The 17,960-nt window shown below is 39.6% G+C and overlaps 1 protein-coding gene across 3 annotated transcripts in view; it reads right to left on the bottom strand.

Moving 5' to 3' along the window:
* Nucleotides 1-17,960, bottom strand: part of MAP3K9 (mitogen-activated protein kinase kinase kinase 9) — a 62,525-nt gene that overhangs the window by 11,750 nt on the left and 32,815 nt on the right. For all 3 annotated transcript variants that reach the window (XM_037394268.1, XM_037394269.1, XM_037394270.1), the window contains 7 exons: nucleotides 14,778-14,926; nucleotides 11,143-11,318; nucleotides 8,615-8,855; nucleotides 7,470-7,592; nucleotides 6,602-6,755; nucleotides 1,762-1,874; nucleotides 282-1,097 (listed from right to left, as the gene is read on the bottom strand). In XM_037394268.1, the coding sequence (XP_037250165.1) occupies nucleotides 282-1,097; nucleotides 1,762-1,874; nucleotides 6,602-6,755; nucleotides 7,470-7,592; nucleotides 8,615-8,855; nucleotides 11,143-11,318; nucleotides 14,778-14,926 (1,772 nt within the window). The remainder of the gene's footprint in view (nucleotides 1-281; nucleotides 1,098-1,761; nucleotides 1,875-6,601; nucleotides 6,756-7,469; nucleotides 7,593-8,614; nucleotides 8,856-11,142; nucleotides 11,319-14,777; nucleotides 14,927-17,960) is intronic.

The following is a 17,960-nucleotide window of genomic DNA, read 5'->3' as shown; positions in this document are numbered from 1 at the left end:
AATACTTGTACTTTGATACCATCATTGTCTAAGAAACAGCAATATGCTCTGCCTCACAGCACAGGGGAGCAGAAGGGGTTCCTTAGTGCAGAGATGCCGGAACAGAGGCCATTACTGCATTATTCTGTTCATTATTCATGTAAGACAGCATCCATAAGCTCTTCTTGTGGGCTGGCTGTCACAATGGATGCTGTATAAGCAACATGCTTACCTCCTAACAAGTAATTATACTGTTTGGGTCTTTATTCTGAAGAGGAAAAGGAAGATGGCTGAAAACCTACCTGCTCCCAGTGCTCCAGTTAAACAGCTACTGGAAGGGCATCCACTGGTTGGGCACCCATTGACAACTAGTCCACTCCCTTTGATGGCCCCATCAGAAGGTGTGCGCCTGTGCCCGCTTTGCTGGGTGTGGGAAGAGACCGTCACATGTGTGGGAGTCAGGGACTGGTTGGGGTCTTGTTTGAACCTCTCAATCTGGACATTGACTAGTGGGTTGGTAATGGCTGGCAAGGGAGCCTTGACTGTCACTGGGCTGACAGGCATTTCATACACCACAATCTCATCACTGTCTGAGCGCAGCAGGGACCGGGTGGAATTACATTCGGAAATGGAAGACAGGGAAAGAAGGGTGAGGGATGTGGATGGTTCGCCTAGCAACAACATGGGATCCTCCTTCTTGAAGATCTTTCGTGAAGGTGGACTAGTGCTCCTGCGTGGGCGTCCAGCTCGCTGGAAAATGCTGTCACGCTTCTTCTTCTCTTCCTTGGGTGCCTCTGGCTCCTCCTCAATCAGCAGCTGACACTTCCCAGCTTCTAACAGGTCAAACCCCAGGCCTGCAGCAGCTAGCACAGCTCCACAGCCAAGCAATGCAACCTCACATCGTTTGTGGTGGGAGCCACTACGTTTGAGGCTGTTGGTGGGTGTCAGCTGTGGGGTACTAGTAGCAGAGTTCACAGGGGTGGACTCCTCATTGGCATCACTAGAAGGACCATCCCAGTCATCATTCTTCTGAAAGGGGATGCAGAGGTACGACTGATTGTGCCCAGGTGAAGGGTGCACTTTGCCCTCCCCATTAAGACATTCACTGTCTTCATCATCTGGAAAGCAAATGAAAACAGACTTTGCATGGATGTAATACTTTCACCAGCAAATTTCACTCTCTTACAAGTACACATGAAAATAAGCTTCTCCTCAGAAGACGCAACTGTCCTTATCGCAAGCATCATTCACCAACTGTCAAATACTCACAGGTTATTGTCTCCAAAGCAGATAGGCTGGGACAAGTAACCGGAAACACTATCAAAGTGGAAGGAATTAGTGACACATTAATCTATTTGGGATCACTTGCAGAACAGCATTTCAGAAGCCATCTACAACTCATTTACTTCTAGAGTAAATTTATATGTTTGAGAGTGAGGAGCAAGAGGTAGGAAATTATAAGGTTCTCTCCTTGCAAGTGAAGGTGTAACCATGCTGCATATCTAAATATCATTAACAGGAAAGGAGCTGAGAAGTAGCATGGAGCTAGAGGGGAATTAAGAGCAACCTGCTAGTTTGACAGATAAGAGGCACAAGCAGAGAGGTGAACAAAAAGAAAATCCAGAAGTAGAAAGTAGTTACTTCAAAGAATAAAAGAAAAATGGATAGCACCAAAATGAAAACATTGCTGAAAGGTACCAGGCGAAGGTCAGGAAAGGAGAGGTTCATTCAAATGCAAATGAAAGTGGGGATGAGAATACAAAGTCCAGAGAATTCCTTTACCCATCTCTGCTAAGCTGGTGAATCCTGGAAAAGCAGGTGCAGTTCTCTGGATCTTCCCAAGGTTTGGTGCACTGGATGACCACTGTTTGTATCCTTCTACCAGAGCTTTCAGACTGAAATAGTAGAAAGATGGGAGAAAATGTACTATGCTCACAACCAATTTTCATTCCCCGCTTCTATATTCTCTGTTGCTTTACTCAGGGTGTGCATGTGTCCATCTTAATTACATAGATCTGAAGTCCTCCCATAGTGAGACATTTTGCAACATCTTTACAGCACCTTAAAATACAAAAAAAGTCACAAGTCCCTCCCTTGTTTGTTACACCATGCCAATGAAAAGACCTCTGCTGATAACCAACAGCTATGAATGCAGAATAATAGGAAGCACCACTACAAAAAAATCAGATGAAACATTTTTCTTTTTAAAACAAGGCAGGTAAGTGCTCAGAAGGAAGAGGGGGAAAATACCTCCAAAAACCATTTCCATATGAAATACAAATGAAAGTTAAAGATCACTCATTAGGACACTAATATGCTAAAGACACTGTAACAGCAAAGTCATGCCTCTGTATTATAAACCTCAATATTACTCCTCTAAAGAAAACACTGCATTGAAGTAGAGAGAGTTAAAAGCACAAGTTCTGGACTATGCAAAAACAGGTGAATTGTGTCACTGTTTCTTTTACTTATAGACAAAAAAACCACCCAAAACCCTCAAAAACAAACAAGTAAAAAACCCCAAACCAAATTCCTACTTCAATGTCACCTGCAGTTAAAGGTATGTCACTAGGCAACTGAGCTTATTATTAGTAGTCCCTATTCATAGGTATTTATTACACCATCATCGTATCTGTTCCCTGCAGTATTTTCACATCATAAACAACTTTAGGAAGCAGCACAACTTTGACATATCAACACTCAGCAAAGTTTTATTGTTCAGTTATCAGTATAATCTGAACTGGGAGATGTCTGGTGCCTTTCTCCAAACTCCAACATGAAACAGTGTCAGTGAAAAGCTAACATACACTTACGTTAGACAAAAATTGAATGAACGGAGTAAAAAGATCTGTGGATAGGCTGAACAATCTCAACTGGGAACACAAGACCATTGACTTGTTATTGAGAGAACACAAAACTTAGGAGATGAGACATCTTCCAGCTCTGTTACTAACTTGAACTGCTCTTTGGTAAGACACATAATTCACTAGAATCCTTTCCTTACAGAGAAAGAAGGGTATGAGCATACAGAAGTTCTCTCTCATGATTCTTATTTTCCACCAGAATCACTCTGCATTTGTAAGATGGCTTCCATTGCAGGATTCCAAAGTTTTTAATTATACCAGGGTTCTTTTGCCATGGTATGTATTTTTCTTCTATTCTCTACCTAAGTGGGATGCCCTTCTTGTCAGAAAACTATGTTGCTATAGCAGGGTCTAAACTTGATTCAGCACATGTTCAGCTGGTCGATGACGGTGCTATAGGTGTTACACTGGAAACGTCCTCTGCAGCTCTCAGCTGTCTGGGAAGTCCATCATTTTCCCCCCGCTGATGATTCTGGCACACGTAGTACCCTGCTATGAACTTGAATCCAGACAGCATAGCGCTGAATGCTACTTGTCAAGACAGACAACCACATGGCCACATGGTTTTACAACAGAGATGCAATTCAGTGTGTGGGTCTGTTCTGATTTTCTCCCTCCATACTAGACTATGCTATGTAACACAACCCACCAAATAATATATGTTGTATCTACATCACCCGTGTGTACAACATGCATAGTTAGGATAAATGCTATAAATAGAGCAGCATATTAAGAGAAAGATGGCGAGTGAAAACGAACCATGTTAGCAGTGTGATCACCTCCAAAAGCAATGTCAAAGCTCCTACAATACAGGTAGACAACTACTGAGGAAGAGGAGATTTCCATGGAGCTGGGAAAACACATACTCTGTTCTCTGTATGCAGAGACAGCAAAGCTGTAAGTGATAGGCAGCAATAATCTTCATTTTAACGTGAGGGCTATCTAAAGGGTCTTGGGAATTGCCCTTTAATGTACAGCAGGAAACATCAACTTAGCTTGTTTCCTTATGCCTTCTCAAAGCAATCTTCCCTTGCAAAAACCAGACTGAAGATTTGCTGTTACTGACAAAGTGCAGCTCAATCTGGAAAGATAAATGGCTACCAGAATAAATTCAAGGTCTGCTACATTTGCCTCAAGGTTGTAAAAATCTTCATCTTTCCCTTTTATTTTGCACTCCTCCTCTCTCTCCCCTCTAGATTACAACCTGTCCAGAGGATAGCTGCACATCTTCTATAGTAGTGTGCATTTGAAAACAATTCAAACATGCTGACTTAAGAGTACATTCCTACTACAGCAGTATTCTCTGTTACTGCTCCAAAGAAAGAGCAACTCAAATGATTTGCAAGCACTACCAGCAAAACTACCTAGTTCAGTCACCAGCAAGACAACTCAGGAACCTAAAGACTTCTTACCTGTAATTTATTCAAATTTAATAACAGGAAGGTTATTACTCTGTCTGTTGTATTGAGTTACTTTTCCCAGTAGAAAAAGGCAACGGAGATCAAAAGCACCTCTCTTTAGGAGTGACAAGGTGACAATGCTTATTTGCTCAGCAAATTGCAAAAAACTTCCCTACAACTCTAAAATGGCATCTCTAGCATCTTAATACCATTCTGTAACACCATGTTGAGGCATGAATACAATACCATTATGAATAGTAAGTGCCTGTTCCCAGGCTCACCCCTGTTTAGCTTGCAAGATTTTAAAACTGTGAAAGGACTATGACTACACCCAACATCCAGTGTCACCCTCTGTAAAATCAGTAACACCAGCAGGAAACTTAAACAGGGTAAAGATCATCCATGCCATAAGTCACAGTTTGAGACTAATCAATGCCAAGTTTAAAGACAATTAAGACTTCACCATATATCCTTGAGAATACACCATAAGATCACTACTGCACTGTCACAACATTAGTCCAACATAAAGCTTCATCCATTCTCTGCAACTCAGCACAGCAACCTCCTGCTGCTGTGCATATTCGGTGTGCTCAAAGGTAAATGCCAAAGGGTAAATAATCACCGTATAATCTTTTCATGACTGCCTTTACCTGATGTTAATTATAGGTCAGTTTACTTGTGTTAGAGAATTTCACTGCAATTCCTACAATGTAATTTTTGTATAAATTTGGAATTACATCCTGTGGAGAACACATGGAAAGTGTCAAAAAAAAAAAAAAAATAGACTCAAGTTCCATTGATCAGACACATGCAAGCAGCTGGAATAGCAGCACTACTGCTACCAGAAGAGTGTCATGGATAAGACTTGAACTGGACTTTTCTACCTTAAGTTTAGCTCTTCACTTTACCCCAATTTTTACCCCCCTACTCTACAAAATTAGAATTAAAAAAAAATACTAAAAATAGCAAGAACTCTATCTTTTCAGTCACTAATGCTTACTGCAACTCCGCTCCCTTTAAATCAAAGTCCGCAGTCCGGCATGATCTCAGCAAGAAGCTGCAGTTCACTGTGTATTAACCATACTGCTCCCTCAGCAACACTATCATGTTTCAGATACTCTGCAAAATGCCGTAGTTGTATTGAGCATTCCTGGAAAAGGTGATGAATACTACAGAACATCTCAGTTGTAGCAAGAACAGAGTAGTTTTAAGAGAATCCAGTGTTAGCAATCAACTCTTTTCCAGCTGTCTATGCCCAAAAGCAATTCAGTGCTTCAGACTGTACAGCAAGAGCTTTATTCCCAGAATTCTAAGAACATGATTTCAAGGTGGAAGTGTTTTTCTAGCAGCTTCAATGATCTCCTGCCCTTTCAAATAATTAATGATTGTAAAGTGGTTTAGTTTAGAATAGGTAAAGTGTAAGCAGCAAAGAAGCCTCCTTCACATTGCCCGGTTCACACGTCAAGAGTACCTTTGAGGGAGAACCTACATTAATGGCATCACAACACTTAGATTCAGGCCCTCTTGCAGAGGACTGCAATTGTGATGCATTATGTGAACGCCTATTTTCCAGGAGTTTCACACTTGAGTACATAATATTAAAGATAAATTATAACCAGTTATTTTCCCTGCTACAAAATATAGCAAGAGTCAAACTATGTATTTAGCAGGGGAAAAAGCTTCAAACTCCACTAAAAATCACAAGGCATTCAAGCCTCTTAGAAGATCAAAATACTCCTATTTTTAAAGCAGCTTTTCAGCAATGACCCATTGGGATCCTGGTATAAATGATTCACACACACACACAAAAACAAACCCAGAAGCCACAGAACTAGAAACTATAGAAATAGAGCTACAACCTGTATCTCTGCAAAAATCACTTTCAGGATGTATTAGCTCAAGGTACATGTCTTTTTCAAAAGCCTGAAGAGAAGATATTTGCCTGGCTCTACCAGGTACTTTTTAAATAATAGCATTTAAGACAGAGAAAGCATCGCTGAGAATTGTAAAAGAGAAGTCATTTCAGATATGATAGGAAACTACAGAAAGTTGAGCCTGAAAATAAATAAAAGCTACTAAAGAAACAGTTTTCACAGTGAAGAAGTTCTACTGCTTACAAATAAATACAAGTAACAAGGTAATAGCAGCCAGTGAAAGCATCAATCAGTGCTGAGCCTCTAGCAAGGGACTGACGGCAATGCAGTTTTGTAATCTGTTCTGAATTTCTAACATCTTTGGTACAGCAAGTAAGTTTGGAAGCAGAAAAGTGTTTGCAAGAGAATAGGCAAATCTCCTGTGAGCCAGTTCATAACCAGTTTTAGAACCTGGAAACTAGTCTGGTTCCAGGCCCTCTCTTACCCATCTTCTCCTGCACCTAGCTCCTTGTGACAAAGTGAGCTCGGTCCCCAAGTGCGCCCCTTTTTCTTCTGACCCCTCTTCTCTTCTTCCTCTCCTTCCTCCTTTGGAAGGACTGAGCTTCGTCCCCATGTTTTACTGCTTTCAGCAGGAGTCACTTCACAAGTCGGAAGAACAGCGGGAAATGGGAAAGAAAAAACGGATACATAAATTGAAGAATCTGTTCCACAGCAACATAAAGAATAAAATACAGGCCAGAGCAGGAATAGCAAATGAAAACATCCATTCAGGCTTCTTTCCCATAATTCTGACCATTTATCAACACAGATCTAACCACCAGATGCCTTCAAATTTAGGATAGGTAGGCTTTACAGCTTTATTCCATTCACCGGTTTCTCTTTAAAACCCCCAGTTTGATACCAGATGCACAAATGTCATGATATCTAATACAAACACTACACATTAATTAACATCCCTTTCATACTTCTAATACATGCTTGTCTTCCTAATTCTGTTTTATTATGGGAATGCTATTTTCATGACAAGTGCCTGTGTTTTTCTTTCCTTCCAACAGTAACTTAATCCACTTCAATAATGTTTCACAGATATATTCTGTAAATTAGTGTTTTTAAAAATCAACCTGTACACCTAAGGAATGTATTTTCTATACAATCAAACAGCAGTATTTCAAGAACTTGGGTAAGTAAGGTTTGAACTCCAAAGAAGGTGACACTCTCCCCATCACCAACACACTCCACTTTTTTTTTACACAACACTTTTTTTACAGTCCTGTCCTACATAGGGAATCTTGGCATCTTACCACACACAGACCGCACGTTTCCCAAATTCAGTACTACATTGAGCTCCTTACACTGTATGGCCCTGAGCCTGGGAATAATCGTAGGACTTGCAGGAGGGCTGGAGCAGCTACTGATCAAACTCTTCCTTTTATCCATTGTTGGAGAAGCCTGCACAGTGAATTTATGCTGGAAATCTGTTTACCAAAAGCGAAAAAAAATCAAAACAAAAGCAGAAAGACATAGTTAAAATTCTTCTTTTAATATAAGAAAAAACCCATAATACAAATATATCTTTCTATGTATGTGTGAATTACACATACACACATAGATCCCCATGTGTTGACTGACATTTATGTCAAAGTATATCCCTGTATGAATTCCTTTCACCTTATCTCTCGGTTTAAGCTAAGCAAAGCCACCAAGTGTTTACAGACCTAAAGCCAGGCGTAGTTAACAAGCACATTTTATCATCATTGCTCTTCAAACAGCCAATCTCTTTCAGAGAACAAAGAATATAGTGTAAACCATCATCCTTGAGGCAATGGTAAGCCTTACAAAACCCACCCTTTTGTTCTTTTACAAATTTGAATCTTTATACAGAGTCTACAGCAGAAATGCCAAGGATTCAGTACTTCTGAAAATCACCATCTTCACTCTTAAGAGTGAATTCCCTGACACCTCACCAATATTTAACATTTCTTCCAGAAGGGTGGTATTAGAGGTCACTTGTGTGTTAATATGAGTTCACATGTGAACTGGCAATATAGGGCTGTAGTCTCACAGCTATCAAGGTATTTTTGGTAATTTTTAGATTCCTGCACCAAGAAATCCAGATTATGGTTTCTGTTGCAACATTATGTAAAATATTTCCAGAAAGAGAACCTCCATGATTTTTTATGTTCATCCTCTATTAAACTTATCATTTTGAGTATTAACATGTTAAACCGCAACACCAGCATTTTTAGCGTGAACAATATACAGCCACTGACTAAGACATATAACATCTCAAATTTATTTCTGGCCTTTCTGCTTGGAACTTTGGGGAATGCTAGCCACAAGAGCATCAAATTTAGTTTCTTGATCCCAAAGAGGCATCTTTTTCCCAAAGTACATCCAGTACTTCCTAATGCGTAAGCATCCGTAGAAAGCAACTACCAGAGCTACAGGTTCACCTGTTCCTCCCATTTCACCCAACAGAGCCTAACTTGTCACCAACCTGAAGGCAGGCTGATATGATTGCCATCTTTTAACTTGAGCCTACTCCTCTTAAACTTCCCCATGCGTTTCTTCACCCGAGGCTTCTCCTGACACAGCTGGTGGATGATGATGTTGAGTTCCCTTTCCAAGATGTCTATCTCACGTTCTGCCAGCTCCTGTTCCCGCCTTCGCAGCAACTCCTCGTGGTTCTTCTGTTCAACAGCAGCACGAGTCAGCTCTTCTTCCCATGTGCGCAGCTCCTGTGGGGAGATAAGAAAGGAGAAATGAAAAGCTACCTTGTGACCTGGGGGTTAAGACTAACATGACCTATTCTGAAGGTACAGCAGCAATAGCTTGTGTTCACAGCACTATTAGCACCGCTGTTTAAAGGCTCAGCTGAAAGCCAAAAACCTAAAACAATCTTCAAGAACTTCTATGCTTGCCATTCAAGGCCCTTCATATCAGTACTAAAATTTGGACATCAGCACTTGTGCGGCCACACTTGGAATCTGTGTTCAGATTAAAACCTGAAGGAAGGGTGCAAAGAAAATAAAGCCAGGCTCTTTTCAGCAGTGCTCAGTGACAGAACAAGAGGCAATGGGCACACACTGAAACACAGGAGATTCCCCCAACACTTTTTTACTGTGAGCATTACTGAGCACTGGCACAGGGTGCCAAAGAGGTTGTGACGTCCTTGGAGATATTCAAAAGCCAGCTGGACATGGTCCTGGGCAACTGGTTTTAGATGGCCCTGCTTGGGTAGGGGAGTTAGACCACTGAACCTCCAGAGGTCCCTTCAACTTCAACCATTCTGTGATTCTATGAAAAGTCACTGAAACCTAAATTCAGTGTCATGAAAAAATATGCTGGATATCTGACATAAACACGTTCACAAAAGCCATTTGAGAGCACCATGCATACGGGAACCCATTTCGGAAGATTTATTCATAACATTGAAAAGAACTAATCTTTGCTTTCCTCTTCAGTAAGTACCATGTTAACTTCACTATTGACGTAAACTGTTTAAAAATAACCTTGTCGTCTCATGCATCATCAAATAGCTAAAGACCACAGTTCTAACATAAAAAATTAATTAAGAAAACGTCATCAGGAGGTCATTCTCATAATTTTCCACCAAGCATGGCTGCTTCTTAGGCAGAAAGATGCATATGGCAAGCTTTTCAATCTTTCTCTTGTTGACAAAATGAATCAACTGAAATTGTCTTTGAGATCTCAAAATGTCTTCTCACTGTACTACTCTCACCACAAGGACAAAAGAATTCAGCACTCAGAATAATTATCTCCAGCTGGCTAATTCCACTGCAGAAGGTAAAAACTGAAAAATTCAAGTTAAACTTCAGATTGTCAGAGAAATTTTAGCGTAGATTTTTAATTTTTTTTAATAACATCATTGTTACCTGTCCCATCACCACAGAGGTTTGGTACATTTTACTCATGAGATAAATAGGACGTAAAATCCTCTTTCCCCATTGCTACAGAGGAATACAGTACTCAAAACCTGAGGACAGTCTAGCTACTACTGTTTGGTCTTCTGTTTGTTGAAGTTTCTGGTTTTCAGAAACTGTTCCAACACAGTTACACCACAGGACAACAGCAGCTGGGAAATGCCTATCAGCTACTGTATTTTCCCCAAAAGCTACTATAATATGTAAATAGAAAAGTATTGTTGTGGGCCTTCTCTCCCCTGCCCCAAAGTTTCCTTTTCTTTCTCTCTGCCTTCTAACCCCAACTGCTAAGCCCGAATCAAGTTGGCTGCTTATTAAGACTTCATTTTTAGGCAAGAGACTGTGAACTTGGAAAAATATTATTCCTTTAGTGATTCCACTGCAGTATTTCATACCAACAGCTGCAAAGACCGTCTCAGTAAGGAACTTAACACAGATGCAGCAAGCTGTGCTTTCTGCAAGTATGCTTGAAGAAAACATCAGCTTTTTCACTTCTACTCTTTGAAGCTGATGGTCACAATTCCTTTTATTCCTGCTAGCACTTTTGTTCCCTGCTACTTATCCAGATAGACTTCAATTATAATAGTTACTGGATGATTCCCCCGGTAGCACTCATGCTTATTATAGTCTATCCACTTTGGCTGTGCTCAAAACCCGAAAAACACAAACCTGACAGAAGCAAGGCTGCAATGTTTGCTAGAGCATATATACCGAAACTACCCCTCCTATTTTCACTGTTAACAGTTATCATTTGGCTTCTCAGTTAAGATGCTAACAGTGAAATAGTTATCAGACGCATCAAACAATGAAGATAACTCATCGTAGCAGTTTGCACAGTGTATAGTGGAAGTCATTACAATATTAGAGAGTAGCAGCCCAGGATGCAGATATTTACGTTGCTCATGATTCTGTCCCTCTGTGCATCATAACCTGCCACTGATTCAGGGACTTATTATAAGCTCCAGTAAAGCACATGCAAAATTAACTCTGGGATGCACTACACAACAATTTCTGTTTGAATTGTGAAATGGGGAAATTATAATCCAGAGAGCACAAGAATGGAGTGTTTTTCTCTACCTACCTTTTCTTTGGCTCTGAGCTGATCAAACATCTCTTGGATCTCTTGTTTCCAGTCTTCCTGCAGGGAGTGGAAGGAATCTTTGGGCATTTCAAAGAAACCAGACTCTTCTATGGCAGTGAGATGGCCTAGGATACTGGCAAAGGAAGGTCGTGAGTGTGGGTCAGGGTTCCAACAATCTAGAATAGGACAAAGACAAGCAAGTGTTAAATATCTCTTAGTATGGAGGTTTGAGAGGATGAATAGTACTTTACTGATCCCCAGTGGCTAAGAGTGGCATGCACACTGTGTTACCCATCTTTCCCATTTTCCACTTGCACAGACAATTGTCTGATCGTAAGTATGGAATTCATGCTTTCATAGTATCCAACATTGCTTAAGATCTTGAACTACCTGGTCTCTAGGTTCTATTCCAATAATATGCCAAGTAAAATAAAGGTTTATTAATTTTACAGGAAGTTACATTTTCAAGCATATATTAAAAAATCATAACTAACTTCCTTAAATATTTTGCTTTTAGTTGTTATGTGCTCACAAGAGTGGAGATCCTATGCAAGACTCTTGCAAACAGCTCTTTTATCACAATTACACTGCAGAAGGATATCTATCAGAATTCTTTCTAATGCCAAACTCTAATACTAAGCTGAGTCATTATGAAACTCTTCCACAAAACTGGAAAACTTTCCTGAAAAGCAGACTGGGCATAACTTGAGTGAAAATAGGAGATTAGAGTAGCTAATGACTCAATCAAATTGTGCATTTTGAATTTTAAAGTGTTCTTTTTTAATATTTCAGAGAAAATTGTTTGATCAGGCTTTTTTCTTTTGCTTTTAAGAGAAATGACAAATAAACAATTTTTTCATTTACAATCTAATGCAATGACTTACCCAATTACAGAGCTCTAAAAATGCAGAATTTAAGGTACCCATCTTACCATGAGGCAACTCAACTAGCAATAATATAGAAAGGTACTCCCTTTACAGTGATGGGAATTGAACATAGAAAAGAAAAATAGGAAATGGTATGAAGTAACATCTCAGGGTGCAAAATCATTAAGAACATGTTTTTTAAAAGCCATTAAATGTTTGACTTAACACTTTTGAACAGGAAATTCTTACTTATTCAGTCCTCCTTCTTACTTCCCCCTTATTTCTACTCCTGCAGAAAACATCACTTTCTCAATCTACTTTGTCCTGTACTGGCACTTACACAGGTTCTTGTTCAACAAGTAACCTTATTCTCTTTAGTACTTCAAGACTCCTGCATGCCAAAATATGAGAAGCACCAAACAGAAAAGCAAAACATTCAAGTATATTTCTACAGAATACAGCTTTTGGCCATGAATGGAAGAAACTAACGCATGGGTCTCTCTCAATATGCTCATACTATCATTGCTGTAAATGGTCACTGGATTTAAGACACACATTACTGCAGCACAAGGCAAGAGTTACAAAAAGGCCTAAAGTTTCCTAGACCTTACAGTTGGAGAAAACCAAACATTCTTAAAAAAATTTGTGGTGATGTCCTGAAAGACAGTAATTCATCATTTTTGTGGATTGCAATATACCAAGAAGCAGCTATAATTAAAAATAAATAACACCTGACAAATCTATGCAGCTGCTGAGGCTTGGTTTTGCAGGTCTTGTCTTTGATATTAGTGTTACTGAGATTTTGCATTTGGGAGCTTTGGTTTCAAAACTGCTGGTATCAACATGTTGGTATTTAAGCATCTGATCAGGTTCCAGGAGGCATAAGCTGGAACACATTTGTGTTTATGGGTTTCAAATTGCTTCTCTTACCAAAACAGAGAACTGAGGATGTTAAAGAGGGCACTGCAGGTCCCCTGCTGCTGACCAATTAGCAGCAATGGGTGACAGAGCTGGAATGTCAGTGCCATAATCCCTGCCTCTTTACCCCAGGTTTCAAGCTTGGCAAAGCAAACATGACCCGAAGTAAAACAAAATGCTGCAGCCAGCCAAATCCATGAATGAGTGAGCAGGATAACTATGCAGGTGGCCCATGGCTTTTATTTTCCCAGGCCTAGATCTGCCATTATTTGCACTAATGAGGACAGTTGTAACACACAAGTCTTTTCTGTGAAGAGGGGAAGCTCAGCTTTGTTGTCTCAGTGAAGCCCACCAGGGCAGCAATTCAGAAGTAAAAGTAGCATTAGGGGAACAAGAGCTCACCCGAGATGGGAAACAGCCCGTTTGAAAAATAGTTTCAGTGAAGGGGCAGCAAGTAATTGTTTTCTTGTTCTCCTCTTCCCCTGCACACAGAGAAGCCAAGCGTTCCAAAGCCATGTGGGTGCTCACCCCTGCACTGCTGGGTTCAAGCGCTGGCCATGTGCCTGTACCCGACTTCCCCGACAGAGGGCACTATTTCTAACACCAGCAGCAGACACTTCACATTTAAGAAATCCAGGATCCTTGTTTTAGGGAACCACGTCAACATAAACTGCCTGGCACAACACTGAGCTGGTAATTCCATTAACTCTTTCAGATGCAGTTTCTTGCTTTACATTGCTTCCAAGCTACTATACCTGCCACTATTGCTGTTTACTGTCCAGTAGGATATTTCTTTTTTAGCACAACAGTGCATGAAATTTTCTGCTTTAACTTCACTGAAGCCTGTAACCTACAGAAAAGACCAGAGAAATGCGCAAGTATTCCAAAAGCAGAAAAATCCATCAGAAACATCTTCTTGCATCAATCAGATCCTTTCTTGGGGCAAAAAACCACCACCAGAGGCCACAGAATAGCAGTTCTGTGTTCAGACTCAATCTTTGCTCACTAAGCCTATAGAACATGTTTGATTTCTCTTTACCTCTGGTTTTCCTTTTCTGCTAGATAGGTATAACAATGCTTATTACATATAAACACCGGAAAATCCTTGGAATAGGGGCAATGAAAAAAACACTATAAGGTACTACTGTGAGACAGGGAAGGAAGGAGAGAGGGAGGAACAAATGAAGCTCAGGAGTTATGCGAGTAGTTGTAATAGTGAGCAGGGCAGGTCACATAAGTACACCCAAGTACCTCACAGAATTCTTTTTGATAACTACAACAGCTCTGATGACAAATTCCTATACTTCTTTCATCTCTATGTAGCCCACCTTGGACACGGACTATCTCCACACACAAAGTAGAAAAATCACATCATTCTGACTGAATAACATGGGTCGTTTTCAAATGTCAAAGCCACATTTAAAGCCCCTCCCTGAAATGTCAGTGGGATAAAATTTCATTCCAAATCAACTTGACACTGCCTAGCAAGATGTTCAAGCTATGAATTTCAAAGTAAGTTGAAGATTTCACAAACTAGACCAAAATATGTGAAGTTTTGGTGTTGGTGATCATCACTACTAGAAAACAAGGAGCTAGATGATGACAGCAATAGCCTCAATTTTCCTATAAAGCCAGCTGATAAAAAATGGCAGGAAAATTTCTTTCACATACTGTTCTTGCAATAGAGTAACTGTCATAGCACACTAACAGCCAAAGCCTAGCTCCATTGAATAAAGCCATTTGAGAAATCTGTGCTCTTAGGTACCAAAACCAGCACAAGGCGGCAATCAACATTCTCGAGTTAAAGCACTCTAGAAACAGCACAAACTAATCACACCACAGCTGGCTTACCTTCCATGAGTTTGGCAAAAGGCTCTGGACACGTGGAAGGGATTGGAAGGGCAAGTTTATTCATGGCAACACCGTATGCTACTGCAAGACCATCAATTCCTCGGAATGGTACTTCTCCTGTTAGCAGTTCCCAAAGCAGCACACCATAGCTACAAGGAAGAAAAAGGAAGAGGTCTTTGACTTCAACACATTCTTTGCTAGGCAACAAGAAAGTACCTGAACCTATCAGGGTGAGTCTGGTACACTGAAGAAACTGCTGGTTTCTAGACAAGCTCATCAGGACTGCCAAGCTGGTGAGGTGCCTTATTTTACCTGCTTTTTTCAAGAAGGCTGAAATAAAATGACATTTTTACCTTTCAGACAAATATTATTTGCTCTGTGGACACAGGGAACAATCTGAAAAACATTAACGTTGGTATTCTAACTAATTTAGCAAATTTCAAACCAGAACCAAATGAAACACTCAAAAATATGACAGAGGGTTGCTTGGTGGGTTGTATTTTCTAAAAATAAGTGAAAAATACTTCAATTAAATTGTTCTTAAGATGTTCTATGAAATATTAACTATGAAGTTACAGAAATAGTTCCAGGACTGTTCTCCCCGCAAGTGTAAGACAAACAACATAACCTCAGAATATTCCCTCTGCTTCTAGGAAACCTGAGACAGAGACTGTTTCTTCATACTTGGTGACCCGATAGTTTTTTCTTCCTTTGGTCTGTCTTATCCTCTTCTGAACCCATTTACTATCCACTATGTTCTGTGGTAGTAGGCTCCACAAATTTGACGATGCATTGCAAAAAAATACTTCTATGTGCTTGTTTTGAGCTTGTCACTTGGTAATTTCATTTGCTTCCCTGTAGTTCTTTCAATACAAGGAACAGTGAACATATGTTCCCTACTGGCTCCTTCCATGCCATCCACAATTTCACAGGCTCTTACGACATCCTGCCTAAATCATCTTCTTTCCAGCCCCCCAAATCCTGATCTAGCTAAATCCTCACCTATTTACTCTGCTGAACAGAAGGACATCTTCTGTTGGAATGACCAAAATCACATAAAGTTTTAAAGACACAGGGAGAGGCACAGCATTTCCTGTTTTTTTCTTTAATTCTTTCCTATTAAATTTTGATTTTCCACTTGCCTTTCTGACTTCTTACAAAATGCGCTAGGTTACCCACAGTAACTCCAATGTCTTTTCACTGAATTATAATAGTAAACTTTGGAGCCCATCATTGTACATGTGAAATTCTCCCATGCATACTACGCTGGCATTTATTACCATTTCATCTATTTTATCATTCATTATAGTAAAACATTTCCTCAGCTCTCTGCAGTAATTTTTTCTTATCCTGAATAACTTGGTTTCATCAACAAATGTTACCTTACCATTTGCTTTTTCAAATCACTTACGATTATGCCGAATACAGAATTCCCCATCAAGAAAACTAGTTCATATCTTTAGTAATAAAGAATTGGCTAAGCCATGGGAAACAGACTTGCCTTCTTTTCCCCACATCAATTTACTTTCTTTAAAAGCTTTTGATGAAAGATTCTGTTTAAAGTTTTTAAATCCAAATAAGGTATAAGCAATCTTACCGCTTGTCCACATAGTCAGTAACTCCTTCAAGAATTTTCAGATTTCCTTCTACAAAAGCTGACTCTTACCCAGATATGCTCATATGTCCATCAGCTCCCCGCTCTTTAATGCTCTTTCTACTATTTTAGTAGGACCGAAAATCAGACTTGCTGATCCTCAGAAAACTCTTTTAAGACTTTTCATCATGTTTGTTGCCTTCCATTTCTCTGGTATTAAGGCAGTTTTAAGCAACAGATTACACAGCACAGCTATTAACTCAGTTGGCACTCTCATGTTCTGTTCATTTTATTAGTCTGTTTCAACACCTCCGCGGACAGTACTTCAGCATGAGATGTCCTCCAGCTTGGCTCCCTTAAAGAAAAAAATTCAGCTTAAAAAGCCTCTCTTTGCTCCATTCTAGCAGACACAAGTCACTTACTAAGGTTTTTCTGCCATAGCCTTATCTTCTTTGCCCTTTTACATCTTGGCCACTTCTCGGTCATATATTCTTCTGCAGGGCTCTCACGTGTGCTGCATTTGAAAGCAATGTATTTGTTTTTACACTTTTTGCAAGACTCTCCTCAAAAACCTTCAAGTGTTTTACATTCAACTTGCCATCACTTAAGTCCATACCTAATTTTCCTCGTGTGGATACAGGTTCAAGTTTCTGAAGGATGTCTTCCAGTAGTCTCTTCTACACAGACTTCTTTATTCATTTAAAACCTTCTTTATGCATTTGCTCTGAGCTTTAACATAGCGTCCTTAAAAAATACCCATGTTTCATGTTCCCTTTTTGTTTTTACACAAAAATTTGTCAATGTCATCATTAATCTCCTTGAGATTAAACACTATTGTAATGGACTAAATGTTCTTAATTGCACTTGCAAAGATACTGAATCAAAGTATACATATATTTTGACCACGGTCATAGTGTACCAATTTTGAAGGCCTCCTAACCACACCTGAAGACCAAATGAAAAACTGCTTCTCCTCCTAAAAGCTCCCTGAATAGCTCCTCCATGAAACAGTCATTTCTGAAGCTTAAAGATTAATCTCTTCTTGTTTCAAAGCAATCATTTCCCTGTCCATTTAGGAGTAATCACAATTTTCATTGTCACAACCTGTACTCTTGCAATCTCCACTCCACCCCAACAAGTCTTTAAGATTCATTTTAGCTGCTGCCACCTTAGTTGAACAGTCTTAATACTACTTTTTCTGTTTAGAAATGGAATTAGTGTCACTGGAAATTCTGTCTTTGCTGCTACCACAGCTAGTTTATTAAGCAAAATATCTTATTTTTTCACCCATACCTCTTCTGCATTTTTTCTCTGTAGTTCATACTCTTAATATTATAATGACAATTATCTATTACTTCTTTCCATCAAGGTTCTCAATTTCTTACTGTTTCAAGTGCCTCATTTGAAAAAAAAAAAAAAACCCCACAGGAATTTATGGATTTCTCCTGTTGTTTTGGTCTCCTAGGATTCATAAGATACTCCAAGAAAATTAATACTATACTGAATATATATTTGGCCTGTCTAAATCTGATTGATCATTCATGTTACTCTTCAGTTTGAATGAAAGTGTTGATATCAAAAGCTAGGAA

The sequence above is a fragment of the Falco rusticolus genome, chromosome 7 (assembly GCF_015220075.1).
Source record: "Falco rusticolus isolate bFalRus1 chromosome 7, bFalRus1.pri, whole genome shotgun sequence".
NCBI lineage: Eukaryota > Metazoa > Chordata > Aves > Falconiformes > Falconidae > Falco > Falco rusticolus.
The sequence above is the reverse complement of the archived record's forward strand: the minus strand, read 5'-3'. Positions and strand labels throughout refer to the sequence as shown.